Source organism: Microcaecilia unicolor, chromosome 1 (genome assembly GCF_901765095.1).
Source record: "Microcaecilia unicolor chromosome 1, aMicUni1.1, whole genome shotgun sequence".
Lineage (NCBI taxonomy): Eukaryota > Metazoa > Chordata > Amphibia > Gymnophiona > Siphonopidae > Microcaecilia > Microcaecilia unicolor.
Window position 1 is genome coordinate 45635403 of NC_044031.1, and position 14874 is coordinate 45650276.

At 43.2% G+C, this 14874-nt stretch overlaps 1 protein-coding gene across 1 annotated transcript in view; it reads right to left on the reverse strand.

The window, feature by feature from the left end:
• MYO1G (myosin IG) overlaps nt 1-14874 on the reverse strand; it is a 367932-nt gene that overhangs the window by 293919 nt on the left and 59139 nt on the right. The window contains exon 4 of the mRNA XM_030196702.1: nt 8532-8697. Coding sequence (XP_030052562.1) covers nt 8532-8697 — 166 coding nt within the window. The remainder of the gene's footprint in view (nt 1-8531; nt 8698-14874) is intronic.

The window sequence follows — 14874 nt, forward strand, 5'->3', positions numbered from 1 at the left end:
AGATTCATCACTTATTGCAGTCACCAAGGCCAGCAGCCAAGGATTATCTTCAGGTCCTGGGTTCAATGGTGGCGGCGATTGAGGCAGTGCCCTGGGCCAGGGCTCACATGAGGCCACTTCAGTGGTCGCTTCTTTCTCGGTGGTCGTCACAACAGGACTCTCTACATCAGAAATAGTCACTTCCAGCTCAGGTGAAAAGCAGCCTACATTGGTGGCTGCGAGATGCCAGTATGACCAAGGGAATGCCTCTGGATCAGCCCAACTGGAGGGTGGTTACAACAGATGCCAGTCTCCAGGGATGGGGAGCTCACTGTCAGGGACAGTATGCTCAAGGCTGTGGTCTCCTCAAGAGAGATCTTGCTCAATAAATCTATTAGAGACCAGGGCAGTTAGACTAGCAATCCAGACCTTTGTCCATCTGTTGAGGGGCGAGGCTGTCCGCTTGATGTCAGAAAATGCCACCGCGGTGGCTTACATCAATCGGCAAGGTGGAATGAGAAGTCGGCAGTTGGAGCAAGAAGCATCACAGCTGTTACAGCGGTCGGAGTTCAGCGGCTCATGTGGCAGGAGTTCAAAATGTTCAAGCAGACTTTCTCAGTCGAAATATGCTAGATCCCGGAGAGCGGGCTCTAAGCGATGTGGCATATTGGGCAGTGGTGAACCATTGAGGGTTCCCCAAGATGGACCTGTTTGCTCCCTGGCCGACCGGTCTTCTTTATGCCTTTCCTCCCTGGCCATTGATAGGGCATCTACTTCACAGAGTCAAGATGCACAGGGGCCGTCTGATCTTGGTGGCGCTGGATTGGCCTCACAGACCGTAGTACGCCAATCTTCAGCAGCTTCTAGTAGAGGATCAGTTCAAGCTCCTGGTCAGGCAGGATCTTTTGGCTCAGGGCCCGGTGTTTCATCCGGATCTGGGTCGATTCTGTCTTACGGCCTGGCTCTTGAGTGTGCGAGACTAACAAGAAGGGATACTCCGCTAACGTAATTTCTACTATGCTTCGCTCTCGTCGACGTTCTACCTCTTTGAATTATGTTCAGACCTGGAAGATTTTTGAGGCCTGGTGTGAGGAGCTCAGGATAGCTCCCTTTCGCGCGTCCGTCTTGCAAATTTTGGATTTTCTGCATCGTGGTTTCGACAAAGGCCTTGTTTTGGCTTCTCTTGAAGTGCAGATTGCAGCTCTGTCGTGTTTTTGAGGTCGTGCTCAAGGAAGATCGCTGGCTAGCCACCTGGATGTGTTCCATTTTTAAAGAGAGGTTAACCTCCTGCGTCCTCCGTCTCGCTGTTCTTTTCCCCGCTGGGATCTTAATTTGGTACTCTCGGTTCTTACCAAGCCTCCCTTTGAGCCTTTATCTTCTTGTACTTTGAAAGACTTAACCCTGAAGACATTGTTTTTAGTGGCTATTGCCTCAGCTAGGAGAGTTTTGGAGTTGCAGGCTCTTTCGTGTAGGTCTCCATTTTTTTAATTCAGCTCGGATCGAGTGGTTTTAAGACCAGTTCCTTCTTTTCTGCCCAAGGTATTGACTCGTTTTCATTCATCTCAACTGGTGGTGTTGCCTGATCTAGGTTCTTTCTCCAGGTTGGAGGAGCAGTGTCTCTTGAAGCGTTTGGATGACAAAAGAGTTCTGAAGCATTACATTAAGTCTACGGAGATTTGTTGGTTCGATCGTTTGTTTATTCTCATCAGAGGTTCACGCAAAGGGCTTATGGCTTCTAAGCCCACTATTTTTCATTGGCTTAAGAAAATTATTGCATCAGCTTACCTTCTTTCTGGGAAAGCTGTTCCGGAAGGAGTTAAGGCTCACTCTACCAGAGGTCAGGCTACTTCTTGGGCAGAGCGTTGTCTGGTGCCTCTGGATGACATTTGTATGGCGGCGACTTGGTCTTCTTTGCATACCTTTTCTAAGCACTACCGATTGGACCTCCTGAGTCATCAGCAAGTTGTTTTGGGCATACGTTTTGATGGCAGGGCTGTTAGGGTCCCTTCCATAATCTTACTGCTTTCTTACTTCCCATCAGTCACATTCTGGGCCGGTCCGGAGGGGCACTAAGGAAGGAGAAATTAGACCTTGCCTGCTAATTTGCTTTCCTTTAGTCCCTCCAGACCAGACCAGATCCCTCCCTTTAGGTATTCTGTGTCTTCTTGGGAGCTGTGTTGCTGGTTTCTGGTTTCATTGTTTTAAAAAAAAAGAAACGCAAATTCTATGGTTCCTTCGAAAGCTAATCAAGAAATGTATTAACTTATGTCCAATAAAAAAGGTATCATTTTATTTTATTTTCCATGTTTTATTTTGTTTTATTTCTATTGATACCTTTAAAAGTGGACTGACACGGCTACCACACCTCTCTACTCAAGATGGAAGATACCGCATACAGCCGCATGAAAAAGCAAATGAACAAACTTATGGAAAAAGAAACAAAACTGAACAGTCATCTTTACTTTCTGACAATCTGCAAGAAGAATGACATCATTCCTAAAGGAATGAAGATCAAAAATCCTTTGGCTACTACTTACAATTCTGACTATGCAGAGAAACTCTGCAGGCACACTAGTCAGAAACTAAGAAATGAACTTATACATCAACTCTACAAAAAGAAGAAAATAATACAAACCCAAAGGGATGAAATCATGAGGAACATGGAGGAACTACATCCATACCATATCAGCCAACTTAAGCAGGACCTGCATAACATCCAAGGAGAAAAACAATACATTGCTATCCGCAAAAAAGAAATAAAGCTGTCTTCTCTCCTACTGAATCACAGAGAGAAAACAGCTTATCCTGGAACAGAAACAGCCCTGCAAAACCAACATCCCCAGACACCTTGGAGACACTTGGATATACATCTGAGGTATGTGAAAATCAGAGCCCAAACAAACCAAGAAACACTGATCACACCTTTGGAGATGCAGATCAGATGGGGATAATAAACCTCTCGAACAATCAATTATCACAGTATGAAGTCTCTGTACTCTCCAAAGGACTTTCATTTTGCCCATCTAGCAAGCAGGACAAAATCCAATTATACTCAAACCTAGAAGAATTCTTTAGAAAAATGCGCCTGAGGGCACATTTCCACAACAAAGGGACCCCCAACAGACCGGAATACAGTTTTAAACAAAAGAACACTTATTTCACCACACAGGATGGACAAAACTACAAGCTGGACAACTACATAGAAAGCTTCAGACTAGGGTAAAATCACAACTTTCCAACAAACAAAAGAGAATTCTGTACAATCTTACCCCCACCAGAAAGAGCGGCCATAAGAACTCTACAAACTAACGAACGCATTATCATCAAACCTGCAGACAAAGGAGGCACAGTGCTAATTATGGACACACAAAAATACACTGAAGAAGGGCACAGACAGCTCTCAGACAATACATACTACAGGAAACTAACTGAGGACCCCCAAATAGGATTATACAAAGCAGTTACAAGACCCTATCAGAACATTTCCTAAACAAGTACGGCCACATCTGAAGAAACTCATACCAAACCAGCCTTCCGTGAGCACATTCTACATGCTACCCAAAATCCACAAACCTGGAAACCCCGGGCAGACCAATCATATCGGGTATTAGCACACTCACGGAAGAAATATCTGGACTCATAGAGGGAATTCTGAAACCTCTCGTGCACAAAACAAACAGCTTCATACAAGACACCACAAACTTTCTGAATAAATTGAAAAATATCAAGCAATTACCACCAAGCACCCTTCTGGTCACAATGGATGTAGAATCACTATACAGCAACATTCCCCATGCGGATGGCATAGCTGCATGTGGGAGGCTCCTAAAAACATCCACACTGGACCATCAATACTCACCAGAAACTATTACAAAATTAATCAAATTTATTTTAACTCACAACTACTTCCACTTCAACGATGATATCTATCTACAAATAATGGGCACTGCAATGGGCACCAGGACAGCACCCCAATATGCCAACCTTTTTATGGCTGAGCTGGAAGAGACATTTCTGAATACATACCAGACCAAACCCCTAAAATACTACCGGTACATCGATGACATTTTTATGATTTGGACTGACGAGGAAGAAACTCTGAAACAATTTTACAATTCCTTCAATACATACCGTCCTACAATCAGATTCAAAATTGACTACTCCCCAGAAAAAGTCAATTTTTTGGACACCACGGTCTCAATCAGCGATGGCTATATGCAAACATCTATATACAAGAAACCCACAGACAGATGCAGCTACCTCCACAACTCCAGCTTCCACCCTTCACATACAAAGAGATCCATTATTTATAGCCAAGCCACAAGATACCACCGTATCTGCTCTGACCCATGGGACAGAGACAGACACCTTGAAATCCTGACTGCATCCTTCGAACAGAAAGGCTACAACCCCAAAATAATCTCCAAAAATATTGCCTCCTCCCTCAAAACACCCAAGGAAAATCTGCTACAGTACAAAGAAAAAAAAGCCACAGACAGAATCCCCCTTATAGTGACATACAACCCACAGCTGGAAAAATTAAGAACAATCATAAAAGATCTTCAGCCTGTACTCCAGGAGGATGAATTACTGAAAGAGATATTTCCATCCCCACCAGTGCTGGCTTTCCAACAGCCACCCAACTTAAAACACAAGCTAATCAGAAGTAAGCTCAAAAAGAAAAGAATGGCACACATCCTTGCAATATATCCAGCTGCAAGCTATGCCAAAACATTTCACAGGACTCCACAGTCATTCACAAAGGAAAAATATTCAACATAAAGGAATCCTTTACATGCTCATCTTCCAATGTGGTATACATCATTCAGTGTAAAAAATGTGACGAAGGATGCTAGATCGGAGAAACAAGCCAGATGCTAAAGACAAGATTTAATTTACATAGACATCACATGAAAAATGCCAGTGCCAGTCAGGATTCCACTTCTGTGGGGCAGCACTTTACAAAACCAGAACACTGTACCATTGATTTCATAGTAAGAATCCTGAAAGGTAACTTTAAAACAATACAGGAACGTAAGACCTTTGAAATCAGAATGATTAAATATTTTGACACCCACCAGATAGGACTTAACAAAGATCTGGGTTTTCTAGCCCATTATAAACCATAAAGTTGTATTGCTCTGTTTGTCCCCCTCCTCTCACCTATCCACCCCCATCCTGTTAAACTGTCACTGAAATGCTTTGATGTTTCACTTATATATACTGTCATCTACCAACACTTGCTTATTTCCGATCTGATGAAGAAGGGCAACCTTCAAAAGCTAATCAAGAAATGTATTAAGTTATGTCCAATAAAAAAGGTATCATCTTATTTTCTTTTCCATGTTTTATTTTGTTTTATTTCTATTGATTATGGTTCATGATATGCAGGGCATGTCATTGGTCACATTATTGTTGGTGGCACACACCCTGTGTTGCAGGTGGTTGCTCAGGCTTTATGCACAGACCATTTACTTATTGTTTTACTTCCTTCTGCTTTGGTACTTTGTTACTGGATCTTTCTCTTGTTACCAAGGGCTCTTATTGGCTCTCTCTTGAGTCACAGTTTTTTTCTCAGTCTCCACCTGGCCGGTCCGGAGGGACTAAAGGAAAGCAAATTAATAGGTAAGGTCTAATTTCTCCTTGGACAAATTCCTGGAGGAAAAGTCCATAGTCTGCTTTTGAGGCAGACATGGGAAGCAACTGCTTGCCCTGAGATTTGTAGTATGGAGTGTTGCATTGTTTTGGGTTTCTGCCATGTACTTGTGACCTGGCTTGGCCACTGTTTGGAAAGCAGGATACTAGATTAGATGGATCATTGGTCTGACCCAGTATGGCTACTCTTATGTACTTATGAATTGTCCTAAACAGTCTATCTTGCTAAGTAAAGATTCAGGACATTGTAATGAGTCAAATGGAAGTTCCATGATCAGCAGGGACGAAGCATAAATAAGAATCACCCCACCACCTGATCCTGACATAGCAGTAGAGAAGTTTGAATAGTCAGGTGGCATACACTGCAAGAGGATAGGCTTCTCAACCTCCTTTAACCATGTCTCAGTGAAACACAAAATATCAAGGACTTGATCTGAGATGAGGTCACAACCTGCAGTGGTTTTGGAACACAACAACCTACAGTCAAGTAGGGTTATTTGTAGGACACTTTACAAATGGCTGTTTACAGGGAACAGCATGTGAAGGAACACATCAAGAACTCAATATGGCAGTACAGCAGGTAAGGCGTCTTATTTGTTGATCATGGGTATCCTAAGAAGAAGGCAGTCAGTGTGCCCACAATACTGAAATTGGAAGAGTTCAGGAAGCTGGCAAAGTCAATAGGTCAGAACAAGGTAATCACACTGGCGCACAAGCAGCCACAGTAGGCGGAGCGAAGATTCTGCCTTCATAAAAGAGTCACCCCATGGAACATGTCCCAGAAGTAGATCTGCTTCTTGAGTGTGCTCCTTCAGCATACATCCATGGTGCACACAGCTGCAGCACAAAACACCGCAATAGAAAGCAATTTATGCCTTAACATCTGACATCAGCTCAAGTGGGCAGAACATGGATGGGTCCAACAAATCAGGTTGAAACACTAGCAGGGTGACAAAGAGGCAACACAAAAGGATAACCACCAAGGTGGAGGAACAAATGACCCCTACAGAATTCACAAATCCAACGGAAAAGGTGGGGTTGAAGGATGGGCCTTCAACACTGGACACTCGTACACTGATTTGCTCTCAAGAGCAGTGTTTATTGAACAAACAGCTAGGTGAAAGAGGCAGAGCAGAAAGCTTGAAACAGGACTAAACAAGGTACAGTTAAAGCACAGGTAGGGCAGATAAAAGTAAGTCAGAGTGTGACATGAGGTCTATTTTATGCCCCTGCGTCTGATGTCACCTCAAGGGTATATAGTTACCATTCCATATTTTCTGCCACATTAGCAGTTAACATATGGTAACTACACCTACATTAACTTCAAAGCATCTTCTCCACCCATTGTATGCTGCCTAATTTAAATTTCCAATTTAGATATTTGACATGGCAGTTAACATTTGTTAACTATTTTTGGAGCACCACACACTGTCAACATGCATTATTACCAGTGAGTTTTTTCTAGTGAAAAAGGTGCCGGTACTCAAATGTCAGGCCACCTTTCAGGGGTGGGGTGATCACTGAGGGACCCACCCCACAATAGCCAGGCCCCCTGCAACCAGTCACAGAATCTATGACAAGGCAGAATTGGTGTGTAGTGCCTGAGCTCTGTCATTAAAACTTGGGGTCCATGGGTCAATTTTAGCAGACAATGGAAAAGGTACCGGTACTCAGTACCCCCAAGTACCCCCTCAAAAAAAGCCCCGATTATTACCCATGTAAGACCACATTTAATAGTCCTCTGTATGTTTTGCATGTTTCAGAATGGCACATGTCCAGTATCTGGACAGCAACAATTCCAGTTTATACAGATGTGTAAGAACGTACATGGCTCAGGGCAAGGTACTTTCAAGAAATTTAAATGGCATTACATCATCTCTAGAACTAAACAAGAATGAAGTCAAAATGAGAGATTCATGATTTTGTGAGCTGGAACTCTCAATTAAAATCTGAAAAGACTGTGTTGATAGTGCTATTCAGTGACAAGGCACTAGTCAACTGCACAAGCAGGACATTGTTTGTACACTTAAGCCTGCGCTCTCGAGGGTGCAGTCATAAAAAGAGAAGCATTGCTATACTGGGACAGACTGAAGGTCCATCAAGCCCAGTATCCTGTTTCCAAAGGTGGCCAATCCAGATCACAAGTACCAGACAAGATCTCAGAATAGTAAATCAGATTTTATGCTGCTTATCCTAGAATAGGCAGTGGATTTTTCCAAGAGCATCTTAATAATGGCTTATGGATTTTTCTTTTAGGAAATTATTCAAACCTTTTTGAAACCCTGCTAAGCTAACTGGCCCGTACAGGTCTTTATCTGCCGCCATTTACTATGTTACCACATTCTCTGGCAATGAATTCCAGAGTTTAATTACTCATTGAGTGAATAAATATTTTCTCTGACTCGTTTAAATTCTTTGCATGCCCCTAGCCCTAGTATTTTTGGAAAAAGTAAACAAGTGATTCACGTCTACCTGTTCCACTCCACTCAGTATTTAATATATCTCTATCATATCTGCTCTCAGCCATCTCTTCTCCAAGCTGAAAAGCCCTAGCCGCTTTAGACTTTCCTCATAGGAAGTCGTCCCATCGCCTTTATCATTTTTGACGCCCTTCTCTGAACCTTTTCTAATTGTACTATATCTTTTTTGAGATGCAGTGACTGAACTGCACACAGTATTCGAGGTGCGGCTGCAGCAAGAAGTGATACAAAGGCAATATAACATTCTCAGTTTTGTTTTACAATTCCTAATATTCTATTTGCTTTCATAGTCGCCACTGCACATTGAGCATTGTATCATCAATGATGACACCTAGATTCTTTTCCTGGTCGGTGACTCTTAATGTGGACCCTTGCATCACGTAACCTCCCTTTCTTCCTGAAACTTGTCCCTCTCACCTTTTCTAGAAGATAATTGTTGATATGGCCCCCTGTAGGATCTCCCTTGAAGTCAAAGTTGATGTCCATGTATTTCCCAAAGCGACTGGAGTTGTCATTGCGGTTGGTCTTGGCGTTTCCAAAGGATTCCAGGACACAGTTGGATTTCAGGAGCACATTCTTCACTCTGAAAGAAGGGGAGGGAGAAATGGGATATAGCAGAGATTAAAAAGTCATGAGTTCCGTATATAATTCTGAGTTCTAAAAATGAATAGTTAGTATTGCCTCTTTTTACTATGCTCAGGGCAGGGGTGGACTGAGGGTGGTCTGTACCCTCTGCCCGACCGCTGCCTGACACCCCCCCTGCTGCCGCAGCCAACACCCCCACTTCCCCTGTCCTACCTGAGGGGTCCTGGTGGTCTGGTGGCCTCTGTGTGGGGAGGGGCATGTTCTTTCCTGCCTGCTGTGTTGCCGCTATTCCCCTGCCTGCCGCCATGTTTTCAAAATGGCAGCTGAGACGTCCTGCGGTAGTCTCATGGGTCTTGACAGTCTCACAAGACTTCCACAGGGAATCTCCGCCACCATTTTTAAAATACAGTGGTGCTAGACAGGGGGGAAATAGCGGCAACCCAGCGGGCCAGGCAGGAAAGAATATGTTTCCTCTCACAGAGACCACTAAATCACCAGCGGCACGGCGGGCATCTGGGCATAGCCTCTGGGCCCTCGGACACTGCCTGATTGCCCGAATGGTCAGTCCTCCCCTGGCTCAGGGCTTCTGTATCACAGGCCCTTAATGTCCCTGTTCCAAGGAGTATTTTCCTGTCACTTTCACTGTCTTCTACTTTAGGATGACACTCCCTCTTTTGAGTCAAAACTTGACATTTTTCTTTATTTCTTCCCTCCCATAAATTTCTGTCCATCCTGCATTTTGTTATTGTGGATATCCTGAAAACCTAACTGACTGGGTGTGATCTGAGGATTGCGTTGAATACCAACGCACTAAAGGGATTCTTATCTCTATCACGATGTCTATAGTATCTCTATGATAAGCAAATAGGCTGCCTTTATCATGAGGAAAGATGCATACGAGCATGAAAGCTCTGCAGCACACTTCAAAGAAAGCATGCACGTGTGGCCTTTGTAACAAAGACAGTTGATGACTTGGTCCCTAGACAATACAAGTTTATGCTAAATGAGGGATATGTGACAGTTATACGACTGATGTTAGTGCCCAGGTCCAGGAAGGAAACTTGCTAACAAGTCTTGGTTTTGAGCTTACATCCGAAAGCAGTGTGGGAATTTTAGTCCCCAATTCGACCCATTGAAATACTACACCATACTATACTATAAGGCTTATACCCTGCAAAATCCCTCAGGAGTTCTATGCGGTTTACAGTATTTGATAGAACTGGACAGTCTCCAGGAATATACAAATATTTAAACAAAAATCAGTACTGCAGGTCCCATAAAACAGTTTCATGAGGAAGTCATAAATTCAGGACAGGCCTAAAAGCTCCCTCCTGGAACTGAGCAACCTGTTAGCTCTGTACCAAGCTACTGAGCAGGCTTCAGATCTCATGTATTAAACCATCATATTTCAAACCTTATCTGGGGAGGATCTGGCTCCTGTCTATTTCCCTTCCCTTGATATAAGGTATAAATGAATTTATGCTGCTTCTTTCTGTTATCAGGTCGCTAAGTTACGAAACTCTCTACCCTCAGAACTGAGATTAAAATCCTCTAATTGTTGAAAACATACCTTTTTGGGATATTTCTAAGGTTATGACATATTAGATTTGGGGTTTTTTTCTTTTTTTTTTTATTATTGCAATTTTCAATAACATACAAGGAATTTCCTTATAATTAAGAAATATAAAACACAAGAATATATAACAAAATCAGAAGGAACACTCCTTCCCCCCATTGAAAGGAAAATAGAAATAAAGAAACAATCATACTCCTCTACGTTTAAATCAGTCCACAAAGTAAAGGGAGGGGGGAACCAACCCCCTCCCCCGCGCATATATAGCGATCACAACTAAGATAATAAAGCAACAAAGAAAAAGCCTAACACCTCATTCCACCTTAAGCAGTGTCTCAGATTCTACACTCCAGACCCACTCGCACTGGTACTTTTCAAAAGATAGATTGTTTTAATATAATCTTTTTCTGTATCTTATATCTTGTAACTACGGAAATGAGCATTTTCCTGTCTAGAGATCTAAATTTATTTTTTATTGTAATCCACACGAGACCTTCTGGTAAGCTGTGGAATATAAATCCTGATATTGTACTGTATTGTATCTATACTCCTATTTTAAAGAAATTGGCCTCTTCATTTGGCTTCAGATGCTTTAATTCCATTAAACCATTGAAATCCAACCTTCTAGTCTGCACAGAAGGTAAAATCATCTTCATTTGGGTATTGACAAGCTGGAATGTCAGCATTCTTGTATGCTACAAAGGAAACAACTAAGATAACTCAATAAAACAATGGAGGAGTGGCCTAGTGGTTAGGGTGGTGGACTTTGGTCCTGAGGAACTGAGTTCAATTCCCACTTCAGGCACAGGCAGCTCCTTGTGACTCTGGGCAAGTCACTTAACCCTCCATTGCCCCAGGTACAAATAAGTACCTGTATATACTATGTAAACCCCACAGAAAGGCAGCATAGGAAGTCCCAGTTTCCTTTCCTTTTGAGATTCTACATGGAATGTTGCTACTATTGGAGATTCTAGATGGAATGTTGCTACTATTTGAGATTCTACATGGAATGTTAATGTTGCTATTCCACTAGCAGCATTCCATGTAGAAGCCTGCCCTTGCAGCCGCACAGGCTTCTGTTTCTGTGAGTCTGACGTCCTGCATGTATGTGCAGGACGTCAGATGCACAGAAACAGAAGCCTGCACGGCTGCAAGGGCAGGCTTCTACATGGCATGTTGCCAGTGGAGGAGTAGCCTAGTGGTTAGGGTGGTGGACTTTGGTCCTGGGGAACTGAGGACGTGAGTTTAATTCCCAGCACAGGCAGCTCCTTGTGACTGTGGGCAAGTCACTTAACCCTCCATTGCCTGCCGCATTGAGCCTGCCATGAGTGGGAAAGCACGGGGTACAAATGTAACAAAAATAAAATGATGCTTTTATGTGTTGACCATAGAATCATTGTTGTTGACCAATAAATCTTCTAGACTACATACAACATCATTGTTTTATTGAGTGACCTTCGCTGTTTCCTTTGTGGTATTTTCTTTCTGCAAGGTTTTTTGTTCTTCTGTATCTCTGTGGCATTCTTGCATGCCTCACGTGGACAGTTTCCTAGCAGTCATAGCACAGTTATAACCGGGGTGTTTAATGGAAACCACAGATGCTGCATTTATTGACCAGATGACAGAAGGCATCACGTTTCTGGCAGGACTTCCCTCTTACTCACCTCTACTACTACTACTTATCACTTCTATAGCGCTACAAGGTATACGCAGCGCTGTACACCATACACATAAAGACAGTCCCTGCTCAAAGAGCTCACAATCTAATTCCCTATAGCAAAGAGTCAGGAGCACTGCAGCTGCTGCTGATTAAGGCATACTTCCTTGTATATTATTCCCCTAACCTTGCAGAAAGTGCTCACCCTGGGACTGGCTCTGTCGTTTGAATGCTAAAAGCCTCAGCTGGGCAGGTTAACACATTTACTTTACGTTAAGGATCTCAGTGGAGGCAGGCTACCAGGACCCAGGAAACAAAGAATAAGGTTGACCGATTCAGGTGTTTTTTTAATCTTGAAAGCAAGAGTTGAGTTTTTCTCTTGCTTATAATACCTCTTTAGGAAACAAGAATGGAATGTCCCAAGCAGAGGACCGTGGGATGGACTCAGGCATGACGGAAAATAAAGTAAAGTTTTCAGACTTGGTTTGATTGGTAACTGAGGTTATCTATGTCCTGCTGTTAATATCTTCCTTAATATCTTCTTTTTTTTTTTTAAATTTGAAAATTTTTATTAAACACAACTTAAAGAATACGTTAGAAGGCAATACAGCCTTCAGACTTCTGAAATACATCCAACAGTTGAGTTACATCTCAATATACAACCATAAGTTTTAATAGGTTTCTCCCGACCCTCCCCCCTCCCACTCCTACCCCCCCCCCCCCCTACTCATTACATTCCACTGCATGATTAGATCCCCTGTTCTGGCAATGCATTATTCCATAGTCTCTCCAATTGTGTCCACTCTTTAGCATCAGGTTTGTATCTGCCCTTTCTCCTATCAGTCAGCTGTTCCAGGCCCACAATGCTCCTGATTCTCATCTTCCATGTTGCAATAGTGGGGCCAATTCTCTGTTTCCAGTGTGCCGCAATTTCCAACTTTGCGGCTGCTAACCCCAATCTTTTAAGCCGCCTTTGCCATTTCTGGCCCCGTTTATTCCCCCATCCTAATAGGCACCATTTTGGCTCTGCTGGAAATTGTGTGTCCAGAATGTGTGTTAAATGCGTGGTAACATCCCCCCAAAATGGTTGGATAGTAGGACACTCCCACCATACATGCAAAAAACTACCTATCCCGGTATTACACCGCCAACATTGATCGGATACCGTGGGGTATATTCGTTTTAGCCTGTCCGGCGTGTAATACCATCTACTTAAAACTTTGTAAGCATTTTCTTTAATTAATACACAGATAGATGCTTTTTTCACCTCCATACACACCCTTTCCCATTCCTTCACACTCATTTCAATATTTAGATCTCTCTCCCACACAGACATATAGGGTAATTTCTTCATTTTATCTCCCCTAATATACCTATAGAGTCTGGATATTCCCTTCCTCCCTCCCTCTAAGGTTTCCCATATGTTTTCCAATATCTCTCGTTCCCGTGGATCAGACTGCAACCACCCTTGCCCCCTCATAAAATGCCTAACTTGTAAATAGGCATAGTGATCAGATTCTGGGAGGCCGAACTTCCTTTGAAGGGTTACAAACTCTCTTAATATCCCTTCGGACATAAGATCCCTGAATCGTTTCAAACCCTTTCGATTCCACTCCCGAAATACCCCTCCCTCTCGCCCTGCGGGGAACTCAGCTTCTTGGCTAATATAGGCTAGGGTAGAGGTTTTTACCCCCTGCTTAAATTTATTCTTTAATACATCCCAAATACGTTGCAGGTGAGCTATGAATGGGTTGTTATACCCCTGATGAGGGTTATACATCTTTTCAGATCCCCATACTCCACGTTCCAGATTACACCAAGGCACCAAGTCTTGCTCCAAAGTAGCCACTGGCGATCTATGTCCTTTGCTCCATTCCGCCACCTGTTTTAACTGCGCTGCCTGGTAGTACCATAATATATTGGGTAACCCCCTTCCCCCTTCCTCCACGCTCCCCCACATAATTCTTTTGGAAATTCTAGCCCGCTTGCCCCCCCACGCAAACTGGGAAATATCAGATTGCAATTTACTTAGAACTGCTGGGGGAACCTCTAACGGCAACGTCTGGAAGAGGAACAACATCCGGGGAACCAGGTTCATCTTTATCACAGCTATCCTACCCCACCATGATAACAGTCCGTTTTTCCACCTGCTCATGTCTGTGCGCAGCTCCCGGAACAGTGGGGCGTAATTCAACCCATATAGCTGCGATATTTCCCTTGGGAGCCGAATTCCTAAATATTTAAAATTGTCCCGTGCATGTCTAAAAGGAAATTTTTGCAACAAAGCCTCCACAGAAGATTGGGACGCGTTGATGCCCAAAATTTCGGATTTATCATAATTAACTTTAAATCCTGACAACTCTCCAAAAGTTCGTATCTCATTACAAATGAGAGTCAAAGTCTCTTCCGGGTGACTTACATAAAAGAGAATATCATCCGCAAACAAAGCTAGCTTGTGCTCACATGCTCCCACCTGGAATCCTCGTATCAGGGTTGTTTCCCTAATCTTCTGTGCTAGCGGCTCAATCGCTATAGCGAAAAGCAGAGGGGAAAGTGGACAACCTTGCCTAGTACCTCTTTGTATCTGTACCTGTTCTGAATATCCCCCATTCACTTTTATCCGTGCCACTGGTGCTGCATATAATCCCGAAGCCAAGTTAAAATCCCTGGGCCAAACCCCATGACCTTAACACCTCCCATAGATAATTCCACTCCACCCGGTCGAAGGCCTTTTCTGCATCAGTTGTTAACAGCACCAAGGCCTCCTCCCGTTGTTGCACCTCCCATATGATGTTTAGAGTTCTCCGGATATTATCGGCTACTTGCCTTTTAGGGATAAAGCCGGATTGATCTTTATGAATTAACTGGGGTAGAAATATATTAATTCTTTCGGCCATTACCTTAGCCACTATCTTAATATCAATATTTATTAAAGAAATCGGCCT